This window comes from Rutilus rutilus, assembly GCF_951802725.1.
Source record: "Rutilus rutilus genome assembly, chromosome: 10".
Classification (NCBI taxonomy): domain Eukaryota; kingdom Metazoa; phylum Chordata; class Actinopteri; order Cypriniformes; family Leuciscidae; genus Rutilus; species Rutilus rutilus.
In genome coordinates, this window is record NC_140215.1 from 43,783,944 (window position 1) to 43,805,752 (window position 21,809).

At 45.4% G+C, this 21,809-nt stretch overlaps 1 protein-coding gene across 4 annotated transcripts in view; it reads right to left on the minus strand.

Moving 5' to 3' along the window:
* The window catches only part of ranbp2 (RAN binding protein 2), a 57,781-nt gene extending 36,441 nt beyond the window's left edge, over positions 1 to 21,340 (minus strand). For all 4 annotated transcript variants that reach the window (XM_084422210.1, XM_084422209.1, XM_084422208.1 and 1 more), the window contains exons 1-11: positions 21,146 to 21,340; positions 20,438 to 20,505; positions 20,240 to 20,351; positions 13,350 to 13,502; positions 12,994 to 13,224; positions 12,600 to 12,742; positions 10,291 to 10,486; positions 9,914 to 10,214; positions 6,241 to 6,422; positions 5,657 to 5,838; positions 5,451 to 5,574 (exon numbers count right to left, since the gene is read on the minus strand). In XM_084422210.1, the coding sequence (XP_084278336.1) occupies positions 5,451 to 5,574; positions 5,657 to 5,838; positions 6,241 to 6,422; positions 9,914 to 10,214; positions 10,291 to 10,486; positions 12,600 to 12,742; positions 12,994 to 13,224; positions 13,350 to 13,502; positions 20,240 to 20,351; positions 20,438 to 20,505; positions 21,146 to 21,217 (1,764 nt within the window). In that variant the 5' untranslated portion in view covers positions 21,218 to 21,340. The remainder of the gene's footprint in view (positions 1 to 5,450; positions 5,575 to 5,656; positions 5,839 to 6,240; positions 6,423 to 9,913; positions 10,215 to 10,290; positions 10,487 to 12,599; positions 12,743 to 12,993; positions 13,225 to 13,349; positions 13,503 to 20,239; positions 20,352 to 20,437; positions 20,506 to 21,145) is intronic.
* Positions 21,341 to 21,809: the final 469 nt, after the last annotated feature.

Sequence of the window (21,809 nt, forward strand, 5' to 3'; positions counted from 1 at the left end):
TCCCAATCTCCACACAGAGCAGTGGCGCAAAAAGTGGGTATGCGCTATATGCGGCGCAGCACCAGGGGGGCGCCAAAGCGATGGTCATTTTTATTTTATTTTTTAAATCTATACGTAGCTGCTGTTGTGCGTTTCTAAATTATTTCTGCATTTCCTCAACGTTATACAACTTTTTAGAGGACTAACAGGCTAGAGTAGGATATTCACAAGATTCCATCATAGAATTTTGACATAGAGAGGGGGGGATAATATCGCGAGCAGGCGGGGGCGTCGTGAGCGCTGAGCGAGCAGGTACGAGTCGAAAAAGATGGATAAAGCAAAAAAGCTGTCGGGACTAAAAATAGAAAAAGAAAGAGGGAAAAGGAGATGGCATGTCAATTGATGCGCCAGCAGCTAAATAAGTGCATGGTCAAAGGCAACAGGTAGGATTTAAAGTGTGACGTCCACGCATGTAGACTAGGAGATTCCCGGTGAGCCGACGTGCTTTTTGGGCCGATACATCTAATAGGCTATTTTTTTTTTGTCTTTGTCTTAACGGCCCATAAAACTCGTGCATCGGCGGCCCATTCGTTTTGTTTTGTTTTGCTTAATTGGCGGCGCTGGGTTAGTGCCGTTGTAATGCATTGGTCAAAAAAAAAGTTTTTTTTTGTTGACATTTTTCATTAAACACAAAATTGTTGCTGCATACCCCTCTGACACCGGGTAGTTGCGCCCCTGACACAGAGATGTCGACATCGTGGAAGAAATCAGTCTCATGTCGTGTTTTCACCCCTCAAACATCCAATTATAGTAACATCTCAGGGTTGAAACAACATGGTTATGTGATGATGCCTCAGGCTGAAGAGACGCTTGCGAGCGATCTCTCTCCTGAGTCTGAATCGTCACTTAAGTCCCCAACATTACCCACCAAGCCTCTTCGGCGCTGGTGGGTAAAGCGTATTCGGCAGAAGGTCAGGCTGCAGCACGCTTGCATACAATGTCTATATTGCAAGCATATTAGGCTGACCTGCTAAGGGACCTAGATAAAGTGAGGAAGTAAGCGCGAATTGCGTCGCACTTCAAATGTGTCTCTCCGGGCAACCAAGGAGAGGCCACGAAAAGACATCTGTAGTTAAATCTATCAGATATGAAAGACAAAGATAGATCTGTCCTAATGGAGACTCCGCTCTCGCCTTCTGGCCTCTTTGATGACTCTGTCAATTCTGTCGTCGAGAGGTTTCAGGAGGCGAAGAAACAAGCAGCGGCATTTCAAAAGTTTCTTCCTCGCTGATCTATGGTCCCTGAGACTGCTGGGTGGGAGCAGTCTAGGCCGTCTACGAGCTCCTCGCAGCACAGAGTGCAGCAAAAACAAAGCGTCGCCATTCGGACTCCTCCACATTCAGGGGGGTCTGGGTGGCGGTCGCAGTCGAAACTATCTAAAGATAGAGATAGTCCTCAGATATTGTCTAAGGCGGCTTCGACTAAGAAGTCCTGACAACGAGGCCGCCAGACTTCTGAGGGCAGTCCCCTCTGGGGAGAAACTGTTTCAACCTCATTATACGGTGCGGTTTCTCCTTTGTGCCCTCTAGGGGGTGACCCTCAGAGTTCACCGCTGGTTCACCGCTTCAGGGTCCCGAGGTGTCTGCATTTCCCAACAATCCTCCGAGGAGGGTCGTAGAACAGAACACGAGAGACGACCCCCTAGTAGATTTTCTGGCAGTGTGGAAGCTACTGCCAAATATGTCTCATTGGGTCCTGCTCAATATAGAAAAGGGATACAGTATTCAGTTCAGTTCTCGTCCGCCCAGATTGGACCCCGAGCAGGCTCTGGTTATGGAGCACGAAGTTCAGACTCTTCTACGAAAAAAGACTATAGTAAGGGTTCTTCCCAGCAGGGAGTGTCAGGGTTGTACAGCTGTTACTTCATTGTTACAAAGAAGGATGGAGGGTTGCGTCCTATTCTAGACCTGCGCCAACTAAACCTCAATTTAGCTCAATCCAAGCAGATGGCAGTTCAGCATCGAAATGTCGTTCTGTCTCACATAAGAAAATCCTTCCATCTCAGAGGACCAGTTTTCTAGGCGTAGTTTGGGATTCGACGACAATGCAGGCACAATTGTCCCCTGCTCGTATAGCACAGATTCTCTCAGCTCCCCTGGGGCTGGATGCCATGGTTCAGGTGTGGCCGAGGCTATACCTGCACGCCTTTCCTCCGATATCTCGGCTCCCGGGAGTTCTGGAGAGGGTTCGGCCGGGACGAGCCCGTCTTTTCTTACTAGCGCCGTACTGGCTGGCCCGAGTTTGGTTCTCGGACCTGGTGTCCCTTCTAGACGGCTCTCTGATGGAGATTCCAATCAGGAGGGACCTATTGTCCCAAGCAGGGGACACGATTAATCACCCTCGCCCGGAGTTGTGGAAACTGTGGGACTGGCCCGAGGGGGCCCAGCTCATAGAATCAGGTCTCTCGACCAAGGTCGTGGAGGCCATACTCCAGTCCAGAGCTCCCTCCACGAGAAGACTATGCACTGAAGTAGAGACTGTTCTCTTCTTGGTGTGGAGAACACCAATTGAATCCAGTTAACTGCCCTGTTGGTTCAGTACTTGATTATTTGCAAGAACGTTTCTCTGCGGGATTATCCCCTTCCACCTTAAAGGTGTATGTGGCGGCTGTATCTGCTTACCACACTGTTTTGGGTGGTGCATCATTGGGGAGAGAGATCCTCTCATTACTCGTTTTCTTCGTAGGGCTGAGGCTGAGGCCTGCACTGTGCACTAAAGCACCGGCTTGGTATTTGGCCATTGTACTTGAAAGCCTGGCTTTGGCTCCCTTCGAGCCTATTGAAGAGGTTTCAGAAAAGTACCTTACACTAAAAACTTTATTTCTCCTTGCTATTTCTTCCATCAAGAGAATCGGAGACTTGCAAGCCTTGTCGGTTGCTCCTTCGTGCCTGGAATTTGCACCTGGTATGGTGAAAGCCTTCCTTCATCCTAGGACGGGTTACGTCCCTAAGGTCCCTTGAAAGGAAACGTCTCGGGATATGCAGGGGCATTCCCACAGCGTCTCGTTCCCTCTTCAGGTAACCAGGGTTACATATGTAACCTGAGACGTTTTCCTACATCTTGAAATATCTATACATTGCCCAACATCAAATGGCAAATGTAAAGAACGCGGAACAAAACTGTGCTACTCGTTATTTTGTGCTTTACGGACCGTTTATCAGTCTGGACCAATGCAGCGTGAGCTGATCTTGATCAAGCAACACGGTTACTACACAGCGCTAAGATATCCAGTAAAGAAAGCATTTGAATTCGCCACTTAAAGCAACCCTATGTAGCTTTTCAACCTTCATAATATATTTCCAAGACCCTACTTACAATAGGTTGAATGACACGTCTGCCATAGCCTGACGGGGTCTGTATCGCTTTTACTGGCACTATGTAACTTCGGGGTTCGGGTAGTAACCCGAGCACAAAAAGAACTGCAAAATTCGACTGCTTTACGGCATACGTCACTTCCCCCACCACTTCCTCAAATTTGGACGTGAGCGTTTACGGTCTATGGACGTGAGAGGCCAACCAGCGTTTGTTTTCCGGCTTTCGTGCGTATGTTTTTGTCATGGCCAAAGCAGCAACGGACAAAAAAACAAAAAACAAACAGAAGTAAGCCTATGTCTAAACGGCGTGTACAAGTTTGGTAGGAGCTACATTCTTGCAAGTAAATAATACATGATTAGACGGACAAAATTATCTTTTAGGCTAAGTAGCCCAATGACTGCAGGCTGATAGTCATGTTTGGTTATTTATTTTTCTAGTGAAAGTGTCTTGCCTCAGGCTATAATGCAAATCGATTTTTCAACTTTGCGGATTCATCTATGGTAGCTTGATAATATTGACGATATATGGCTATTACTTACCACACAAACATTGAATTGAATTAGCATTCTGTAAAACAGTAGCCAATAGGCTACTATAATGACGCTGGCTTGTAAACGTGAGCTAAGCGATCTTTTGGCGTTTGAAAAAAATAAAACCCATGAAATTGTATTCATATGACATGCTGAAATATATGCCATTGTACCTGGGATGAAGACATTTCACACGCAGCGCAGGCAGTCTGCCCAAGACATGAGAATTCCTGCAGAGCTCGGGGGTATCGGCTTGTCAACAAATGCACATGTATCCCCTGGTGTAACCATGACAGATTTTACGACTGCAGTAGAAGACAATACTGTTTCCCAACTGTAGGGGGACCCCGAGAGCAAAAGTTGCTTGGTGTTGCTTTAAGTAATAACATTGCTGTGAGATCTAGTGAGAAACATTCACATTTCTCCGTTATTAACGGATCAAACAGCGCTGACGTGGAAACCTGGAGAAACATTGTGCCATGAATAAACTATTCAGTGTCCACAGATCAGCAACATTCACCATGGATTTACTGTAGTTACACTAACTGTAAGTTTGGCAGGAATAGTAGGCTACAATGCTTTCAAGTAACGTTATATCGGTTTTATTTCGACATTATGAATAAAATTGCTGCCCTCAAATGTTAATCTGAACTAAAATAAACCTTTGTTTATAACTACTACAATATTACATTTAATTTTTTTCAAGAAGCAAGGAGCTGTTTGTTTTATATGCTCCTAAGAAGAGTCAAATATAGCTCCATCATTGCCCAAAGTAAAAAATTATTATACTTTATGATGTTAGTTTTAATAAAATAAAATAAAAAGTAAAAAAGGAAATTTCTCTGGCATTTCTTTCTTTCTGCTGTATCGAAATCGATATACCCCTAGTTCATTATAATGCATTAAATCCATGGTGAATGTTGCTGATTTGTGGACTTAAAGCGTTATATCACTTTTTCAATCATGGCACAGTGTTTCTCCTGGTTTCCACATCAGCGCTGTTTGATCTGATATCTATGGTTTATAACAGAACTCTGCGCCGAATCTGAATGTTTCTCACTGCAGTGATGTTATTAATTCTGTGGTGAATTCAATGGATTTCTTCACGGGATCTCCCAGCGCTGTAGTAACGGTGTCGCAGGATCGAGATCAGTCCGAACTAATAAAAGGTCTGAACCACAAATGAGTAGCAAGGTTTCGTTCCGCTTTCATTTTGTTTGCCTTTTGACGCTGGGCAACGTTGTGGTCGCGCCAGCGCAACCTATATCAAACTTTGGTCGCACCGTCAGCAAAAATGGTCACCATTTGGTCGCAGTCTGGAGCCCTTTGTTTGGTTACTGACATTCTTCAAAATATTTTTTGTGTTTAGCAGAAGAAAGAAATTAATTCAGGTTTGAAATAACTTAACGGAGAGTAAATGATGACAGAATTTAAATTAAGTGAACTATTCCTTTAAATCCTAAAAGAAAACAACTGTTATTCTCCTAAAAACACTCATCAGAGCGGAGCATCCCATAATTCCTGGCTCAGAACGAGCATCATGAGGACGGCTGTGAGCAGACTTACCACGTCAGTGAGATGCTGAGCCCAGTGGATGAGCAGCGCCGGCTGAAGGCCGTGTTTCTCTCCGGCGCGCAGCGTGCTGAGACCGTGCTGAACCAGCATCCGCAGTTTAGCTGACGTCCCCGACCTGTCACACACACACCAGAAAACACTCAGTCAGACACAGAGCCATGCGTCAGGCCTTCACTCAGAGCAGAGCGATCACTCACAGCGCTCTCTTGTGGATCAGGCGGTAGACGGCGTCCCACCACTCGCGCTGCTTGGCGGAGGACAGGAGCCTGATGATGTGCAGAGGCAAACACCGGGGCTGATGCGGCGAGGAGCACAAGGCCATCCGGGCCGTCTCCTGCAGCTGTGTCTGACTGCTGAACACAACGCCGCACAAGAACACCTGCAACACATCATATATACACAGAGTTACAGCTGAGGTGCTTCATCAGGTCCGCTGAGATCCTTCCACTTCCAGTCCTTTACGACAGTATGACAGCCAGGACTTCAGTCCCAAACGTGCTGTGCTTATGGACACCAGCCCTAACAAATACATCTGATTTCTTAAATTTCATCAATACGTCAATCTTGTAAAAAATGCCATCAGCCAAACATGTATGTTAGGTAGAGCTTTACAGCATTATACAATCACAGGTGTTAAATGACTGAAACTAAAACACAGCATTTTAGAGAGGCTACATCACCTATAATAGCACCTAAAACAATCATCAGACATGAATGCATGTGCAAATGTGGGTGAATGTTTCCCCCGTGCCTCATTGAGGATGAGGAGGGGTGGACGCACCTCCAGGTCGAGCAGGCAGATGGACTCGGGTGAGTTGGTGTCTAGTTTGGAGGTCTCGAGCGTGAGGCGAGGGAAGAGCTGCTTGAGCCAGCGCTGCAGGCTAACACTCTGCTCCATCAGCGCCCACTGCAGGCCGAGCCACGCCAGGTGCTGAAGATCGCCCGCGTGCAGCAGCACCGCACCTGTGTGAACACACACACACACACACACCCCGCCATCAGCACTAGTGCTGTAACAGATCGCAGCTCCGTACGCATCACGCCCCACAGTTTGACACGCACATGACCCGTGGATTATTGCAAAGTTTAACCATCATAGAGCAAAAGTTAATCAGTTAAATCTTGTTAATTTAAACATTCATGTGCAAGGAGACGCGAAAGAGAACTTATTCGGCACTCGCGCTGTAATCTGTGCACACACCCGAGAGAGGTGCGTTTCAGACCTCGGCTATCCTCAAACACCATCGGTCTTAACTGAATGTTAAAAGTAGAGAAAGAAATTCAGATGTGTATCATTGTATTGGATCCGTGCATACTGTCTTAAAGGTTTAGTTCACCCAAAAATTCCTTAAATTCTGTGATCATTTACTCACCCTCATGTCGTTTCAAACCAATAAAACTTTTGTTCATCCTTGATACACAAATTAAGATGTTTTAAATAAAATGATACATTTCAGTCCCTCCATTGACAGTCCACGCAACAACTTTATCCAAACTATGACAATTATGTCTTTAAATGAGTGTAAAAAATCCATATGAATCAAGCAGTTTAGTCCAAAATTTCCTGAAGAGACTCAATCCCTTTATATGTTGTAAGGCTAAATTAACATTTAATTTAGGCTTTTATTCACATATAAACATTTTTCAGCAAAAATAAACAGTAGCTCAACAGTACATGTTTGACACACAAGAATGAAACCCATTGGTTCTTGCCGAAGCTCAAATGTGCCGGGTAATGAGAATTAACCTCACATGGAACGAGGGTGAGTAAATGACAATTTTAAATTTTCAAAATGACAACCGTTTTCCTGGCAATCACCAAACCCAGACTCGTCCATCGGATTGGCAAACAGAGAAGTTGATTCGTCACTCCAGAGAACGTCTCCACTGCTCTAGAGTCCAGTGGCGGTGTGCTTAACACCACTGTACCCCACGCTTTACGCCACTGCACCCCAAGCTTTACCACGCTTTACGCCACTGCACCCCACGCTTTACGCCACTGCACCCCACGCTTTACGCCACTGCACCCCACGCTTTACGCCACTGCACCCCACGCTTTACGCCACTGCACCCCACGCAATACGCCACTGCACCCCACGCTTTACGCCACTGCATCCCACGCTTTACCACGCTTTACGCCACTGCATCCCACGCTTTACGCCACTGCACCCCACGCTTTACGCCACTGCACCCCACGCTTTACGCTACTGCACCCCACGCTTTACGCCACTGCACCCCATGCTTTACGCCACTGCATCCCATGCTTTACGCCACTGCATCCCATGCTTTACGCCACTGCATCCCACGCTTTACGCCACTGCACCCCATGCTTTACGCCACTGCACCCCATGCTTTACGCCACTGCACCCCACGCTTTACGCCACTGCATCCCACGCTTTACGCCACTGCACCCCACGCTTTACGCCACTGCACCCCACGCTTTACGCTACTGCACCCCACGCTTTACGCCACTGCACCCCATGCTTTACGCCACTGCACCCCATGCTTTACGCCACTGCACCCCACGCTTTACGCCACTGCATCCCACGCTTTACGCCACTGCACCCCATGCTTTACGCCACTGCACCCCACGCTTTACGCCACTGCATCCCACGCTTTACCACGCTTTACGCCACTGCATCCCACGCTTTACACCACTGCACCCCACGCTTTACGCCACTGCACCCCACGCTTTACGCTACTGCACCCCACGCTTTACGCCACTGCACCCCACGCTTTACGCCACTGCATCCCACGCTTTACGCCACTGCACCCCATGCTTTACGCCACTGCATCCCATGCTTTACGCCACTGCATCCCATGCTTTACGCCACTGCATCCCATGCTTTACGCCACTGCATCCCACGCTTTACGCCACTGCACGCCACTGCATCCCATGCTTTACGCCACTGCATCCCATGCTTTACGCCACTGCATCCCACGCTTTACGCCACTGCACCCCACGCTTTACGCCACTGCACCCCACGCTTTACGCCACTGCATCCCACGCTTTACGCCACTGCACCCCACGCTTTACGCCACTGCACCCCACGCAATACCACGCTTTACGCCACTGCACCCCACGCTTTACGCCACTGCACCCCACGCAATACCACGCTTTACGCCACTGCATCCCACGCTTTACGCCACTGCACCCCACGCTTTACGCCACTGCACCCCACGCTTTACGCCACTGCACCCCACGCTTTACGCCACTGCACCCCGCGCTTTACGCCACTGCACCCCACGCTTTACCACACTTTACGTCACTGCATCCCACGCTTTACGCCACTGCATCCCACGCTTTAACACACTTTACGTCACTGCATCCCACGCTTTACCACACTTTACGTCACTGCATCCCACGCTTTACGTCACTGCATCCCACGCTTTACGCCACTGCATCCCACGCTTTACGCCACTGCATCCCACGCTTTACGCCACTGCATCCCACGCTTTACCACACTTTACGTCACTGCATCCCACGCTTTACGCCACTGCATCCCACGCTTTACGCCACTGCATCCCACGCTTTACGCCACTGCACCCCACGCTTTACGCCACTGCATTCCACGCTTTACGCCACTGCATCCCACGCTTTACCACACTTTACGTCACTGCATCCCACGCTTTACGCCACTGCATCCCACGCTTTACGCCACTGCATCCCACGCTTTACGCCACTGCATCCCACGCTTTACGCCACTGCACCCAACGCTTTACGCCACTGCACCCCACGCTTTACGCCACTGCACCCCACGCTTTACGCCACTGCACCCCACGCTTTACGCCACTGCATCCCACGCTTTACGCCACTGCATCCCACGCTTTACGCCACTGCATCCCACGCTTTACGCCACTGCATCCCACGCTTTACGCCACTGCATCCCACGCTTTACGCCACTGCACCCAACGCTTTACGCCACTGCACCCCACGCTTTACGCCACTGCACCCCACGCTTTACGCCACTGCATCCCACGCTTTACGCCACTGCATCCCACGCTTTACGCCACTGCATCCCACGCTTTACGCCACTGCATCCCACGCTTTACGCCACTGCATCCCACGCTTTACGCCACTGCACCCAACGCTTTACGCCACTGCACCCCACGCTTTACGCCACTGCATCCCACGCTTTACTCCACTGCACCCCACGCTTTACGCCACTGCATCCCACGCTTTACGCCACTGCACCCCACGCAATGTGCCGGGTAATGAGAATTAACCTCACATGGAATGAGGGTGAGTAAATGACAATTTTCAGTTTTGGGTGAATAACCCTTTAAAGTGACAGCAGCCTATAAATACCTGCTGCTGTCTGTTTATCTCCCCCTTTTTTGCTTCTCTGAAAAACTCTGATCTGTGTCTCAAAACCATAAAATGATGTGAACGGTGAGTTCTGTGATCGGTTGCAGCTCTAGACCGGACTGGATCTAGAGTGTGTGACACTCACCGCTGTCCCACTTGGCCAGATCGTCGGTGCTGGGCACGTGTGTGCTGACCATGTGCATCTCGTCGTTGCAGATGAAGGAGAGCTGGTCGTGCGCCTGTGAGTCGAAGAGCATGTCGAACAGAAGACTCGGCCCGTTCCGGTTCCCGAACGCCTCTACCACGTCCTTCAGCAGCTGCTCCACGTCCCGGCTCAGATTCAACAGCATGTGACCCGCCTGGCTCTGGCGGTCCGAAGCCAGCAGCTCCAAAGGCTCACGGGACGCATGCTCACTTTTCAAGCTCTTGACTTTGGGTCTCGGAGCCTGAGGAGAGCATGAACATTACACTGTACAGTGGCTGATCACACGAGCTGCATGAAGCAGAGGAAACACATCATACCTGATAGGCCACTAGATAACAGAGCGCGGCTAAATCCTGCACGGCCCTCCACGTCTGCAGCCCGTCCTGCGCCGTCTTCAGCAGCTGCGTCCCGGCGTACAGGTACAGCTGAGCCCTCGTCTCCGTGAACACCTCCGACAGCTCGTCCAGAGTGTTCGTGGCCGTGTTCTTCAGAGACTGCATCGCACGGTCCAAGCTGCAGCAGAAACATGGCGTGAACATTTCATGAACGCGTGAGTCTGCTGACCGAAGCACTGACGTTATCTAGCAGGCTAACACTGAAGAAAAGACATCTATGAGTCTGGGGTGAAAACTGCCACTATCATTTACCATCATTTACCAGCCAAAGTGGCTTTATGAACTTATTACTGTCAATTAAAAACCTGATTAATATGTTGTAACTAAGAAAAGAAAGATTTTCTTTCTGACATATCGAACCTGTCGAGCAAAAACAAAAAGACTAGTAGTGATACTGTTACTGCTACAAACTAGTGATGCCCCAAAGTCAATTTACCGAAACCAAAATTAAAGTTTATTTAAATTATAGATGAATCAAATTTATTTAAATAATCAACACTCAAAGTTCACTACAAACATTTAAATTACCCATATGGCAGTTTTTATATAAACTTTAACTGATATGTCGAAATAAACATTTAAACGTGGCTGTCATAACTTTTCATGATGGATTTATTCAAGCATACATTAAGTAAAAATATAATGAATGTGTTATATAGTGCATATATAAACTATATTGCAAAAAGTTGAGACACCTGCCTTTACATGCACACGAACTTAAATGACCATTCCTGATCCATGGGGTTTAATATGGAGTTGGCCACCCTATTCAACAATAACAGCTTCAACTCTTCTGGGAAGGCTTTCCACTAGGTTTAGGAGTGTGTTTATGGGAATCTTTGACCATTCTTCTAGAAGTGCATTAGTGAGGTCAGGCACTGATGTTAGAGGAGAAGCTCTCACTCTACGCTCTAACTCATCCCAAAGCTGTTCTCTCGGGTTGAGTTCAGGACTCTGTGCAGGCCAGTCCAGTTCCTCCACACCAGACTCCTCATCCATGTGTTTATGGACCTGCTTTGTGCACTGGAGTATTGAGAGTGCTGGAACAGAAACATCCCCAAACTCTTCCCACAAAGTTGGGAGCATGAAACTGTCCACAATGTCTTGGTATGCTGAAGCATTAAGAGTTCCTTTCACTGGAACTAAGAGGCCGAGCCCTGAAGAACAACCCCACACCATAATCCCCCCTCCACCAAACTTTACACTGGGCGCAATGCAGTCAGGCAAGTACCGTTCTCCTGGCAATCGCCAAACCCAGACTCGTCCGTCGGATTGGCAAACAGAGAAGTTGATTCGTCACTCCAGAGAACGTCTCCACTGCTCTAGAGTCCAGTGGCGGTGTGCTTAACACCACTGCACCCCACGCTTTACGCCACTGCACCCCACGCTTTACGCCACGGCACCCCACGCTTTACATTGCACTTGGTGATGTAAGGCTTGAATGCAGCTGCTCGGCCATGGAAACCCATTCCATGAAGCTCTACACACTGTTCTTGAGCTAATCTGAAGGTCACAGAAGTTTGGAGGTCTGTAGCTGTAGCATGCGCTGACCCCGCTCTGTGATTTCACGTGGCCTACCACTTCATGGCTGAGTTGCTGTTGTTCCCAATTGCTTCCACTTTGTTATAATTCCACTAACAGTTGACCGTGGAATATTTAGTGAGGAAATTTTACGAATGGACTTATTGCACAGGTGGCAACCGATCACGGTACCACGCTTGAGTTCACTGAGTTTCTGAGAGCGATCTAATCTTTTACAAATGTTTGTAAAAGCGTCTGCATGCCTAGTGCTTGATTTTATACAACTGTGGCCATGGAAGTGATTGGAGCACCTGAATTCAAGGATTTGGAGGGGTGTCCCAATACTTTTGGCAATAGTGTATATTCTAGCTGACTATCGAGTTTATGATCACTGAATGGCTTTTCTGAGGTAAATGTGGCATTATGTGACATTGTTCTCAAGCTGTTTTATTGGCGTCTTTCTGTGGTTGAAACACTGATTGATTGATTACATGAGGCATGATTGATTTCAGTAAGTTGTTCCTTCTGATGTTCACTGATGTTTGTTTGCTGCTGTAAATAGTATAGAGGAAGAGATGATCGGTTCAACAGCGATCTGTCTCCACACATTAAATGGATAATACGATTTGTGCAAATACGATGAGCTGGTGAAATCTTGGCGCATGTGTGCTGTGTTGTGGTAGTGTCCAGACAGGCTGGTGTTGCCGTACCTCCAGAGAGCATCAGCGCTCTCCTCGCAGCTCTTCTCCTTCAGCGTCAGTCGGACGCGGCTGCAGAGCGCTAACAGCAACTCTTTGTGAAACTTGCGCGACGCCTGCTCGTTCGGCGCCACGCTCGGCTGGCAGAGATGCTCCTGAAACACAGAAGACTGATCACTCTCTCGATATCACCAACTTCCCCTGATCTGCTCAAACCTTTCATGGTCACATCAAAACAGACAGAACGCAAAACATCCTTCTCTATCCCAGAAGAGCATGTACTGACACTAGAGCTGCACGATTACATCGTCAAAAGATGGTATTTACAATAGAATCCAACACCTATTGAAAGTAACTTGATGCTTCAAAAAAAGATTGTACCAAAGGAGATGAGACGATCACTGACCTGAAGGGTGCTGACCAGAAGCTCGTACCACTCCAGACGGTCCCTCAGAAGGCCCGTCTTCTCCACCTCCAGACAGTGCTTCACCGCCTCCTCGTGCCGGCCGTCTGCGCTGTACAGACGCACCAGCCGCTCATTGATGTAGGAGTCGTCGGGTCGCAGCTTGAGCTCAGACTGAAGCAGCTCGTACAGCTGGATGGAGCCGTTCTGTCCTCGTGTGCTCAGAAGCTTCTCCTGCATCAGAGAGAGGGTGAACTCAGAGGACAGCTGGTGTGTTCAGAGCAGGTGATGTGATGTGATGTGATGTGAATGTGATGGGATGGGAATGAGATGTAATGGGATGTGATGTGTGCACTGACCCTCAGGTTGAAGACGTTGGGATGTCCCGGCAGTTGCTTGGCAGCTTTCTCCACCCAGTACTCGGCCCGGTTGTCAGGCTCCGGTTTCCCGCACAGCAGCTCCGCCAGCTTCAGAACCAGGTCTGGCTGAGCCGGATTCAGATCCACTGAACGCTGGAGTTCAGAAACAAGCATGTTTAAACTTTAAAAGTGCATTAGAAGTTCAAATACAACGACCCTGGAAACAAAGGGCAGAATAATCTTGATGTGCTTCACCTGGACTAACTGTTACAACTGAATGTGAGAAACTGATACCCTCGAGATAAACCAACACGGGTCATGATCAACAAACTTCCATTTCTGTAAAACAGGTTGCATCGCTTCTGGTTCAGGTGTTTGTAAGCGCTTGAAGGGCACCCATTATGCTTATTTTTAAAGGAGTCATAATGTAGAAATTTCACTTTTCCACGAGAATCAATGTATGTTATGATTGCATAATGATTGTACACTGGCCGGGAAGCCGATATTTAAAAGTGAAGCGTTTGTTTACCTCAGGGTTTGTAAAATAGGCCACGTGCACGCGCACGAAAAAACGAGATTTTGATTTCTTCCCCCTCTTGACGTCAAGACGGGGGAGGATATACCAAATATGGACACCGCAAACCTATGCCGCGGGAAGCCCGCCCCTCTCCCCCTCAGATTCAGTTTAGTTGACTCGAGAAAGATGGAGAAATCGAGTGCACACTTGAGATGCTCTGTGGGTGACTGCCACAAACAACATGCAAATGTGTTTTATCTACCAAAAACGGACGAAACTATCAGGGAACAGTGGAGGAAATTCATTTTTAATGACGCTGTCCCAACAACTCTTTCAAGTGGCGTATCGTTAGGTGTGTGTGCTAAACATTTTACACCGGAATCATTTACAAATTTGGGGCAATATCAGGCGAACTTGGCCTCGAAGCTCCGTTTGGGAAAAGGTGCCATCCCAACCATCAGGGACTTGCCAGAAATTGAAAAGGTAAGACTGTGTTTTTATTGCTCTACTGTGGTTAACAAATAGCAGCTAACTGCTAATGCGGCTATTGTATGTAACGTTACCTTCGAGGTAAACACGGGGAATGGACTCTACGAATGCTAGCCACATCTTTCCACTTTGTTTTACACTAGCAGCTACAGTAGTGACGGTACAGGAGTCCATGCTCAGTGGCTAAAACTGTTTAAATGCAAGTATAACATCACGTTGCATGTCTAATGAAGAAACATATTGAATGTCTAAATAACCACAACGTGAAACAAGGCAAAAACACCACATGATAGTAAAAATCTCAAAATCACTGTAAGCTGATAAAAAAAAAAAAAACTACATCTCCGTTAATGTAATCTACATTAAATAAAAGGTAAATTTATGTGGGAGAAAATAGCAACACACGTTTTTGCTCGAACTGATGTTAATGTATGTCTCAGTCAAAATGATTGTCTTTAACATTCAGAGACATCTTGATGTAGACGTGCATCCAACAACTCTACATCTTCCCTTTCCAGCTCTGGTTCAGAGTCCGGCTCAAACATGTACGGTTGAATCCCATATGTCGCGGCCGGGTCGGGTTCTGACAACTTGCGCCATGTCAGTTTGTAATGATGCTGAAGTTACCTGCGGTGTCAACCCCCCTCCTTCCTGCAACCAATCAACGCGCCCCTCATTTGCATTATTATAATGACCGTCCACGACAGCCAAAACATCGCATCAGATCTCGCGAGACAATAATGCCTTTAGAAATAAGGGTCTGAGGGGCTCTGTGTTGATTTTTTTTCCACTTTTCTTTTTTAGAAGTGCCTGAAAGACTATAATAGAGCATTGGTTACCAAAGTTAAAACAACATTATGACTCCTTTAAGAGACGTAAAATAAGTCTCTGAAGTCCCCAGAGTGTGTATGTTAAGTTTTAGCTCAAAATACCCCACAGATAATTTACAACATGTTAAAATCGACACCTTTTGGGGGTGAGCAAAAATGCACCTTTTTGTGTGTCCCTTTAAATGCAAATGAGCTGCTGCCGCCGGCCCACTTTCTTGAAGAGGGCGGAGCTTCAAGAGCTTGTGCTCCGGAGGCAACAAAACAGGACAATCTCAGTGTTCAGCTCGACCCGGAGTCGGACAACAATGCCCACAGAGCCGGAGAATATATGCAGCATGGAGATAGAACAGGCATAGTCTAGTTTAATTACGATTATAACTCATGTTGTCGTCATGCTTTAATCCACTGTTAATACAAGCCTGCTGTAGCGGACCCCGTCCGAATGATGACCAAAACTTTACTGATGAGTTTTATGAAGTTTATTGTACATGATGAAGCAAGATGACAAGATGAAGTGTCCATTTTCACTCCAGAAAATCACTGTAAGAGCTGAATAAACACAGTATAAGAAGTGCGCATTAAAGTCTTATCAATAAACTCTCTCTCTCCCTTTCATTATCATCTACATACACAGCGAAGTATTGTACCTCACACACACATGCTGAAGCACGCACTATATATACAGTGAGGAAAATAAGTATTTGAACACCCTGCTATTTTGCAAGTTCTCCCACTTAGAAATCATGGAGGGGTCTGAAATTGTCATCGTAGGTGCATGTCCACTGTGAGAGACATAATCAAAAAAAAAATATCCAGAAATCACAATGTATGATTTTTTAACTATTTATTTGTATGATACAGCTGCAAATAAGTATTTGAACACCTGAGAAAATCAATGTTAATATTTGGTACAGTAGCCTTTGTTTGCAATTAGAGGTCAAACGTTTCCTGTAGTTTTTCACCAGGTTTGCACACACTGCAGGAGGGATTTTGGCCCACTCCTCCACACAGATCTTCTCTAGATCAGTCAGGTTTCTGGGCTGTCGCTGAGAAACACGGAGTTTGAGCTCCCTCCAAAGCTTCTCTATTGGGTTTAGGTCTGGAGACTGGCTAGGCCACGCCAGAACCTTGATATGCTTCTTACAGAGCCACTCCTTGGTTATCCTGGCTGTGTGCTTCGGGTCATTGTCATGTTGGAAGACCCAGCCTCGACCCATCTTCAATGCTCTAACTGAGGGAAGGAGGTTGTTCCCCAAAATCTCGCAATACATGGCCCCGGTCATCCTCTCCTTAATACAGTGCAGTCGCCCTGTCCCATGTGCAGAAAAACACCCCCAAAGCATGATGCTACCACCCCCATGCTTCACAGTAGGGATGGTGTTCTTGGGATGGTACTCATCATTCTTCTTCCTCCAAACACGTTTAGTGGAATTATGACCAAAAAGTTCTATTTTGGTCTCATCTGACCACATGACTTTCTCCCATGACTCCTCTGGATCATCCAAATGGTCATTGGCAAACTTAAGACGGGCCTTGACATGTGCTGGTTTAAGCAGGGGAACCTTCCGTGCCATGCATGATTTCAAACCATGACGTCTTATAGGGGTGTAACGATATTCGAAACGAACTGAAAAACCGCGATACACCACCCACGATACGAATCGCGATACTCTCATGGCGTACCGAACGCGCCCGCCCCGCCCCCTGATGTCCCGGCACATTGGACCTCAATTCTTATGTGTACACAACGAATACAGCGTTGCCTAACCACCATTAACCACATTTAATCGCAATAAGCTCAGTGTTTTGTTACATTCGATAATAAGCAAGGTGTAATCTTTCAAATTCTGTCTATTTGATCACGAAATTCAAACATTAAATGTCGTGTTGGCGCTCTTTGATGTGGCGTGACAGATCACCGTACTAGCTCCTCATTTACAGCGGCAGCGCGGAGCGCGAGTAAACGCGATTCTCTTCCTCAGTTACAGAATAAACATGAATGGACACCTGAAGGTATGATGAAAGATACAGTATACTTACTGAAAGGCATCATAACTCGTGTAATCGCTCAGTCAGTGTTTCAACAGCGGAAATACGTCAATAAAACACTTAGTTTTTCACATAGCTTTATTTACCTCAGGCAAGTCATTCAGTGCCCACAGCTTGTTGGTTTGCTAAGGAAATTAACTCTTTCACTAAATAAATGCACTATATTAGCCTATATATTATATTTTACTTAACCTGTTAATGATATCTTGATTATTTAATGTATGTTATATCTATCATGAAAATGACAGCAAGTGTAAATGATTATATTCAATAATAAATTAGAGTAAAACTGTTAATGTAAAAACTGCCTTATGTGCAGTTTACATGTTTTCATACAATGTTACTTGAGTGTTGATTATTATTATTATTATTATTATTATTATTATTATTATTATTATATCTAAAAATAAATAGCAACTGAATTTAGGCTAAAAGTCTAGGCTCTGTTGTTAAGCTTTAATGTTATAGTAATGTGCAAGTAAGGGCTCCTATATAGTTTACAGCATTAGCAGATAACTTTTTTTTATCCTTGCGAAACGTTTACTTGTAATTGAATTAATTCAAAGACAAGGACACAATTTGTTAAAGCACTGTAAAAAAGAAAGAAAAAAAAAGCAATTTTAGCTTTCTAAACCCCCCACTCCACCTAAATGAACCAAACCGAACCGAGACGTCAAAACCGTGGGACGTACCGAACCGTCAGTTTTGTGTATCGTTACACCCCTAATGTCTTAGTGTATTACCAACAGTAACCTTGGAAACGGTGGTCCCAGCTCTTTTCAGGTCATTGACCAGGTCCTCCCGTGTAGTTCTGGGCTGATTTCTCACCTTTCTTAGGATCATTGAGACCCCACGAGGTGAGATCTTGCATGGAGCCCCAGTCCGAGGGAGATTGACAGTCATGTTTAGCTTCTTCCATTTTCTAATGATTGGACCAACAGTGGACCTTTTTTCACCAAGCTGCTTGGCAATTTCCCCGTAGCCCTTTCCAGCCTTGTGGAGGTGTACAATTTTGTCTCTAGTGTCTTTGGACAGCTCTTTGGTCTTGGCCATGTTAGTAGTTGGATTCTTACTGATTGTATGGGGTGGACAGGTGTCTTTATGCAGCTAACGACCTCAAACAGGTGCATCTAATTTAGGATAATAAATGGAGTGGAGGTGGACATTTTAAAGGCAGACTAACAGGTCTTTGAGGGTCAGAATTCTAGCTGATAGACAGGTGTTCAAATACTTATTTGCAGCTGTATCATACAAATAAATAGTTTAAATCATATTGTGATTTCTGGATTTTCTTTTTTTAGATTATGTCTCACAGTGGACATGCACCTACGATGACAATTTCAGACCCCTCCATGATTTCCAAGTGGGAGAACTTGCAAAATAGCAGGGTGTTCAAATACTTATTTTCCTCACTGTATATATATAATTTTATATTTTTTTGCCTATATGAGGACACGAATGTATGAACTTCATCTCCAGGCTCTAGATCCGCTCTGAAAGCCACTCTGTGAGCATTTAACCGCTTCATTTGAGAAATACTATCGTCATGTCACAGAAACTCAAAGGTCTTCACGGCAACCCGTCAAACAAAGAGTTCGGTTTAACCTGTCAGAAATATATTACTGTTGTACAGTAGAATTTAGATACATCTCAGTGTAATAATAATACTAACACTAATACAAATAAATCATCATCAAAACTTTATTTTTTAAGGGATAATCACGATGTTTCTTCCATGTTTTAATCAGAACAGTAAAGCTCATTGTGCAGCACGCTGTTTGACAAAACGTTTGTTTAATTTCATATGACTAAAAGAAATTAAATTAATGTTTTATGTCTTCTTTTGCTTTCCAGAGAAAACACAACACCGAATTTGTGTGAGAAACAAAAACATTTCATAGTATAAAAAAAAATAAAAAAATTATAGTATAAGTTTTATAATAGTTTATAATAAGTTTTTTTGACTAAGTTAACTTTTTGACTACTAAAAATGTTCCAGCACGTATCCGTAACACGCCCGCTCCGCGACACTAGTAGTTTCGGGGGGTCAGATGGGCTATAACATAACCCATTAAAAAACTCAGTGCGTGTCATTTATTAAAAATAAATTATATATTTTTCAAAATACCCAAAACAGCGCATTTCAAGCTGGAAATATAGACTAGAGAAGATATTTAAAGTTGCTCTGCCCTTACAGTCATGATACCTGCTACGTTTACATGCAAACAAATAACCCGTTAGTAAACGTATTGGCGGCTCAATCGCACTTAAAGCCTTCATGTAAAACACCTTAATCGATCTGACAGAGCTCGAGCCAAATGACATCTCGACTGTATTGTAAGAGGTGTTTATCCTTTACTAATCCGATCGAGAGAACATGCAAACACTTGATCGGACTGAAAACTGAAAGGACTTGCGCATGTGCGATGACGCAATGACGTGCGGAGCGAGCTGTTCTTCTGCTGAATAAAGTGTCGTATAAATGAGTTTCCCGTCACTGTAACCTCCTTTCCCTGAGTGTGTGTAGTGGAGCAGGACAGCGGCGCACCAGTGCTGGCCTCAGACTCTCATCCACACACACCCGGATCAGTATGAGCAGCGGATAGGGCTGTGGCAGTTCCTCACCACCGCAGTGGTAATGGACCAACTACCGGCAGTGGTTGGGGGTTGTTTTGAAATAAAAATAAATTATGTGTTTATTTGAGCAAAAAAGTGTTTATTTGAGCAATTCCGTCAAAAACACACTGCCTGTAAAGTAACTTAAATAACATAATTAAGTTGAATCTATTTTTAAATGATAAAGAATGTTTGTTTTTTTCCTCCTTTAGTATTTATTGCATATTATATGTTCAGGGATGACCGACTGATAAGAGACATTTAACGTTTGATCCTTCACAGTAAAAGTGTCTCTCCTATTGGCTTTGTCTGATCAGTGCGCTCTCGTGACGGAGACAGCGAAGGCTATGCCGGAGGGAAACATGTCAGAGTAAATGAAGGATCCCAACCTTGTAACATCCCACAGCTTTGTCCGTTTCCCCGTCCCGTTCGAACAGCTGCCCGAGGAACTTGTGCGCTTTAGGATCCTTCGGCTGAACAGTCAGATACTCCGAAACATGCCTATGACCCAATGGTGTGAGAGAAACACATCACTTCACAGAGAAACCAGGCATTAGACAGAAGACAGAGCAAAGGAGTTAGCCTACCTTTTAGCAAGCTCATATTCTTTAGCCTCAAAGTATAGTTTGGCAAACAGAAACCCCTTCGCTGACTTCTGCAAGACACAAGACAGGTTAGTGTCACAATTAAACAATATCTGTGTGATAATGTATGTAATCCTAGTGTTCAGAGACGAGGACATTACAATAACACAATCAATCAGTTCATCAACATTCATCATTTCTCCATTTATATGAGACGCGCCCCAAAACTGTGTGAGTTATGATCTTATAATCGCTGGTGTAGAACACAGTCAAAATATGAAGAGCTACTAACATCCACTTATCATGAAGTTTATTAAACTGACAAATTTTGTCATTTATAACCTCAAATGTTGAGTTCTGCTGAATTATAAGCGTTTAGAGTGAACAAGTAGACATCTACAGTACATTTATTAACTTAGCAGACACTTTTATCCAGAGCTGAGGGGGAGATAATATGAAATAGTAAACACGTGCTAGTAATAAGTTGTACACACGGTCCAGAACACGGCGAGCTAGAACAGGTAACGTTAACGTTAAGGATTTAATAGTTGTGTTGTAGTTAAAGATGACCTTCAGCTAAAGCAGTAAAACTAAAGAGAGTTTAACTGAACATGTCAACATTAGCGCTGCACTTCCGTCGGTCAGTTTGAGTGACAGCGCGCGCGCTCGGCTAATCTCCGACATCTTCAGGCCTGGGCTCGCTCTTCTTACCGCTTTCTGAGAGGGAGAGGCGCTTTGAACTGCAGAAACGTATCGCTCCACCTCCGCTTTATTCCTCTTCATGTCTGCTGTCACAAACTCTCCTTCTCCGTCGCTGTTTTAGCTGAGTATCATTTAAACACAGAGCAGCGTCTGTAACGATCAACGGCTGCGCAACACACGATCACGTGATGATGACGCACTTCCTTCCTTTCCCTCTCCTCTTCTTCTGGTGTTTATGGCTCACCTTCCCGCCGCCTACTGGACTGGAGGGTGTAGCGCACAACGGTTGGAAAGTTTAGAAACAACACGGAATAAGTATGAGCAAAATTTAATAAGACTCTATCATTCTCTGTTGATCAAATTTGCGTCTTTTAATTAAATAATTCACAGTAAATTCCTGATTGCTTTGGGCCATTACCAGGGCCTGGAGTGACATTAATTATTCCCAAATCTTGGAATTATTCCATATAGTTCAACTTCAGCACATTCGTCACATTCACCAGTCTCATATTCCCTGTTCTGCACAAACACTGATGTAATGAACAATGTCCAATTCACACTCTGAATTGAATCCAAAACATCCTCTTTGTTGACATATTTTCTTCTTTCTGGACCAACTTTTCCTTGGATGTGTTGAAACTCCTTCTGCCATTTCTTTATTTAATTCGCTATT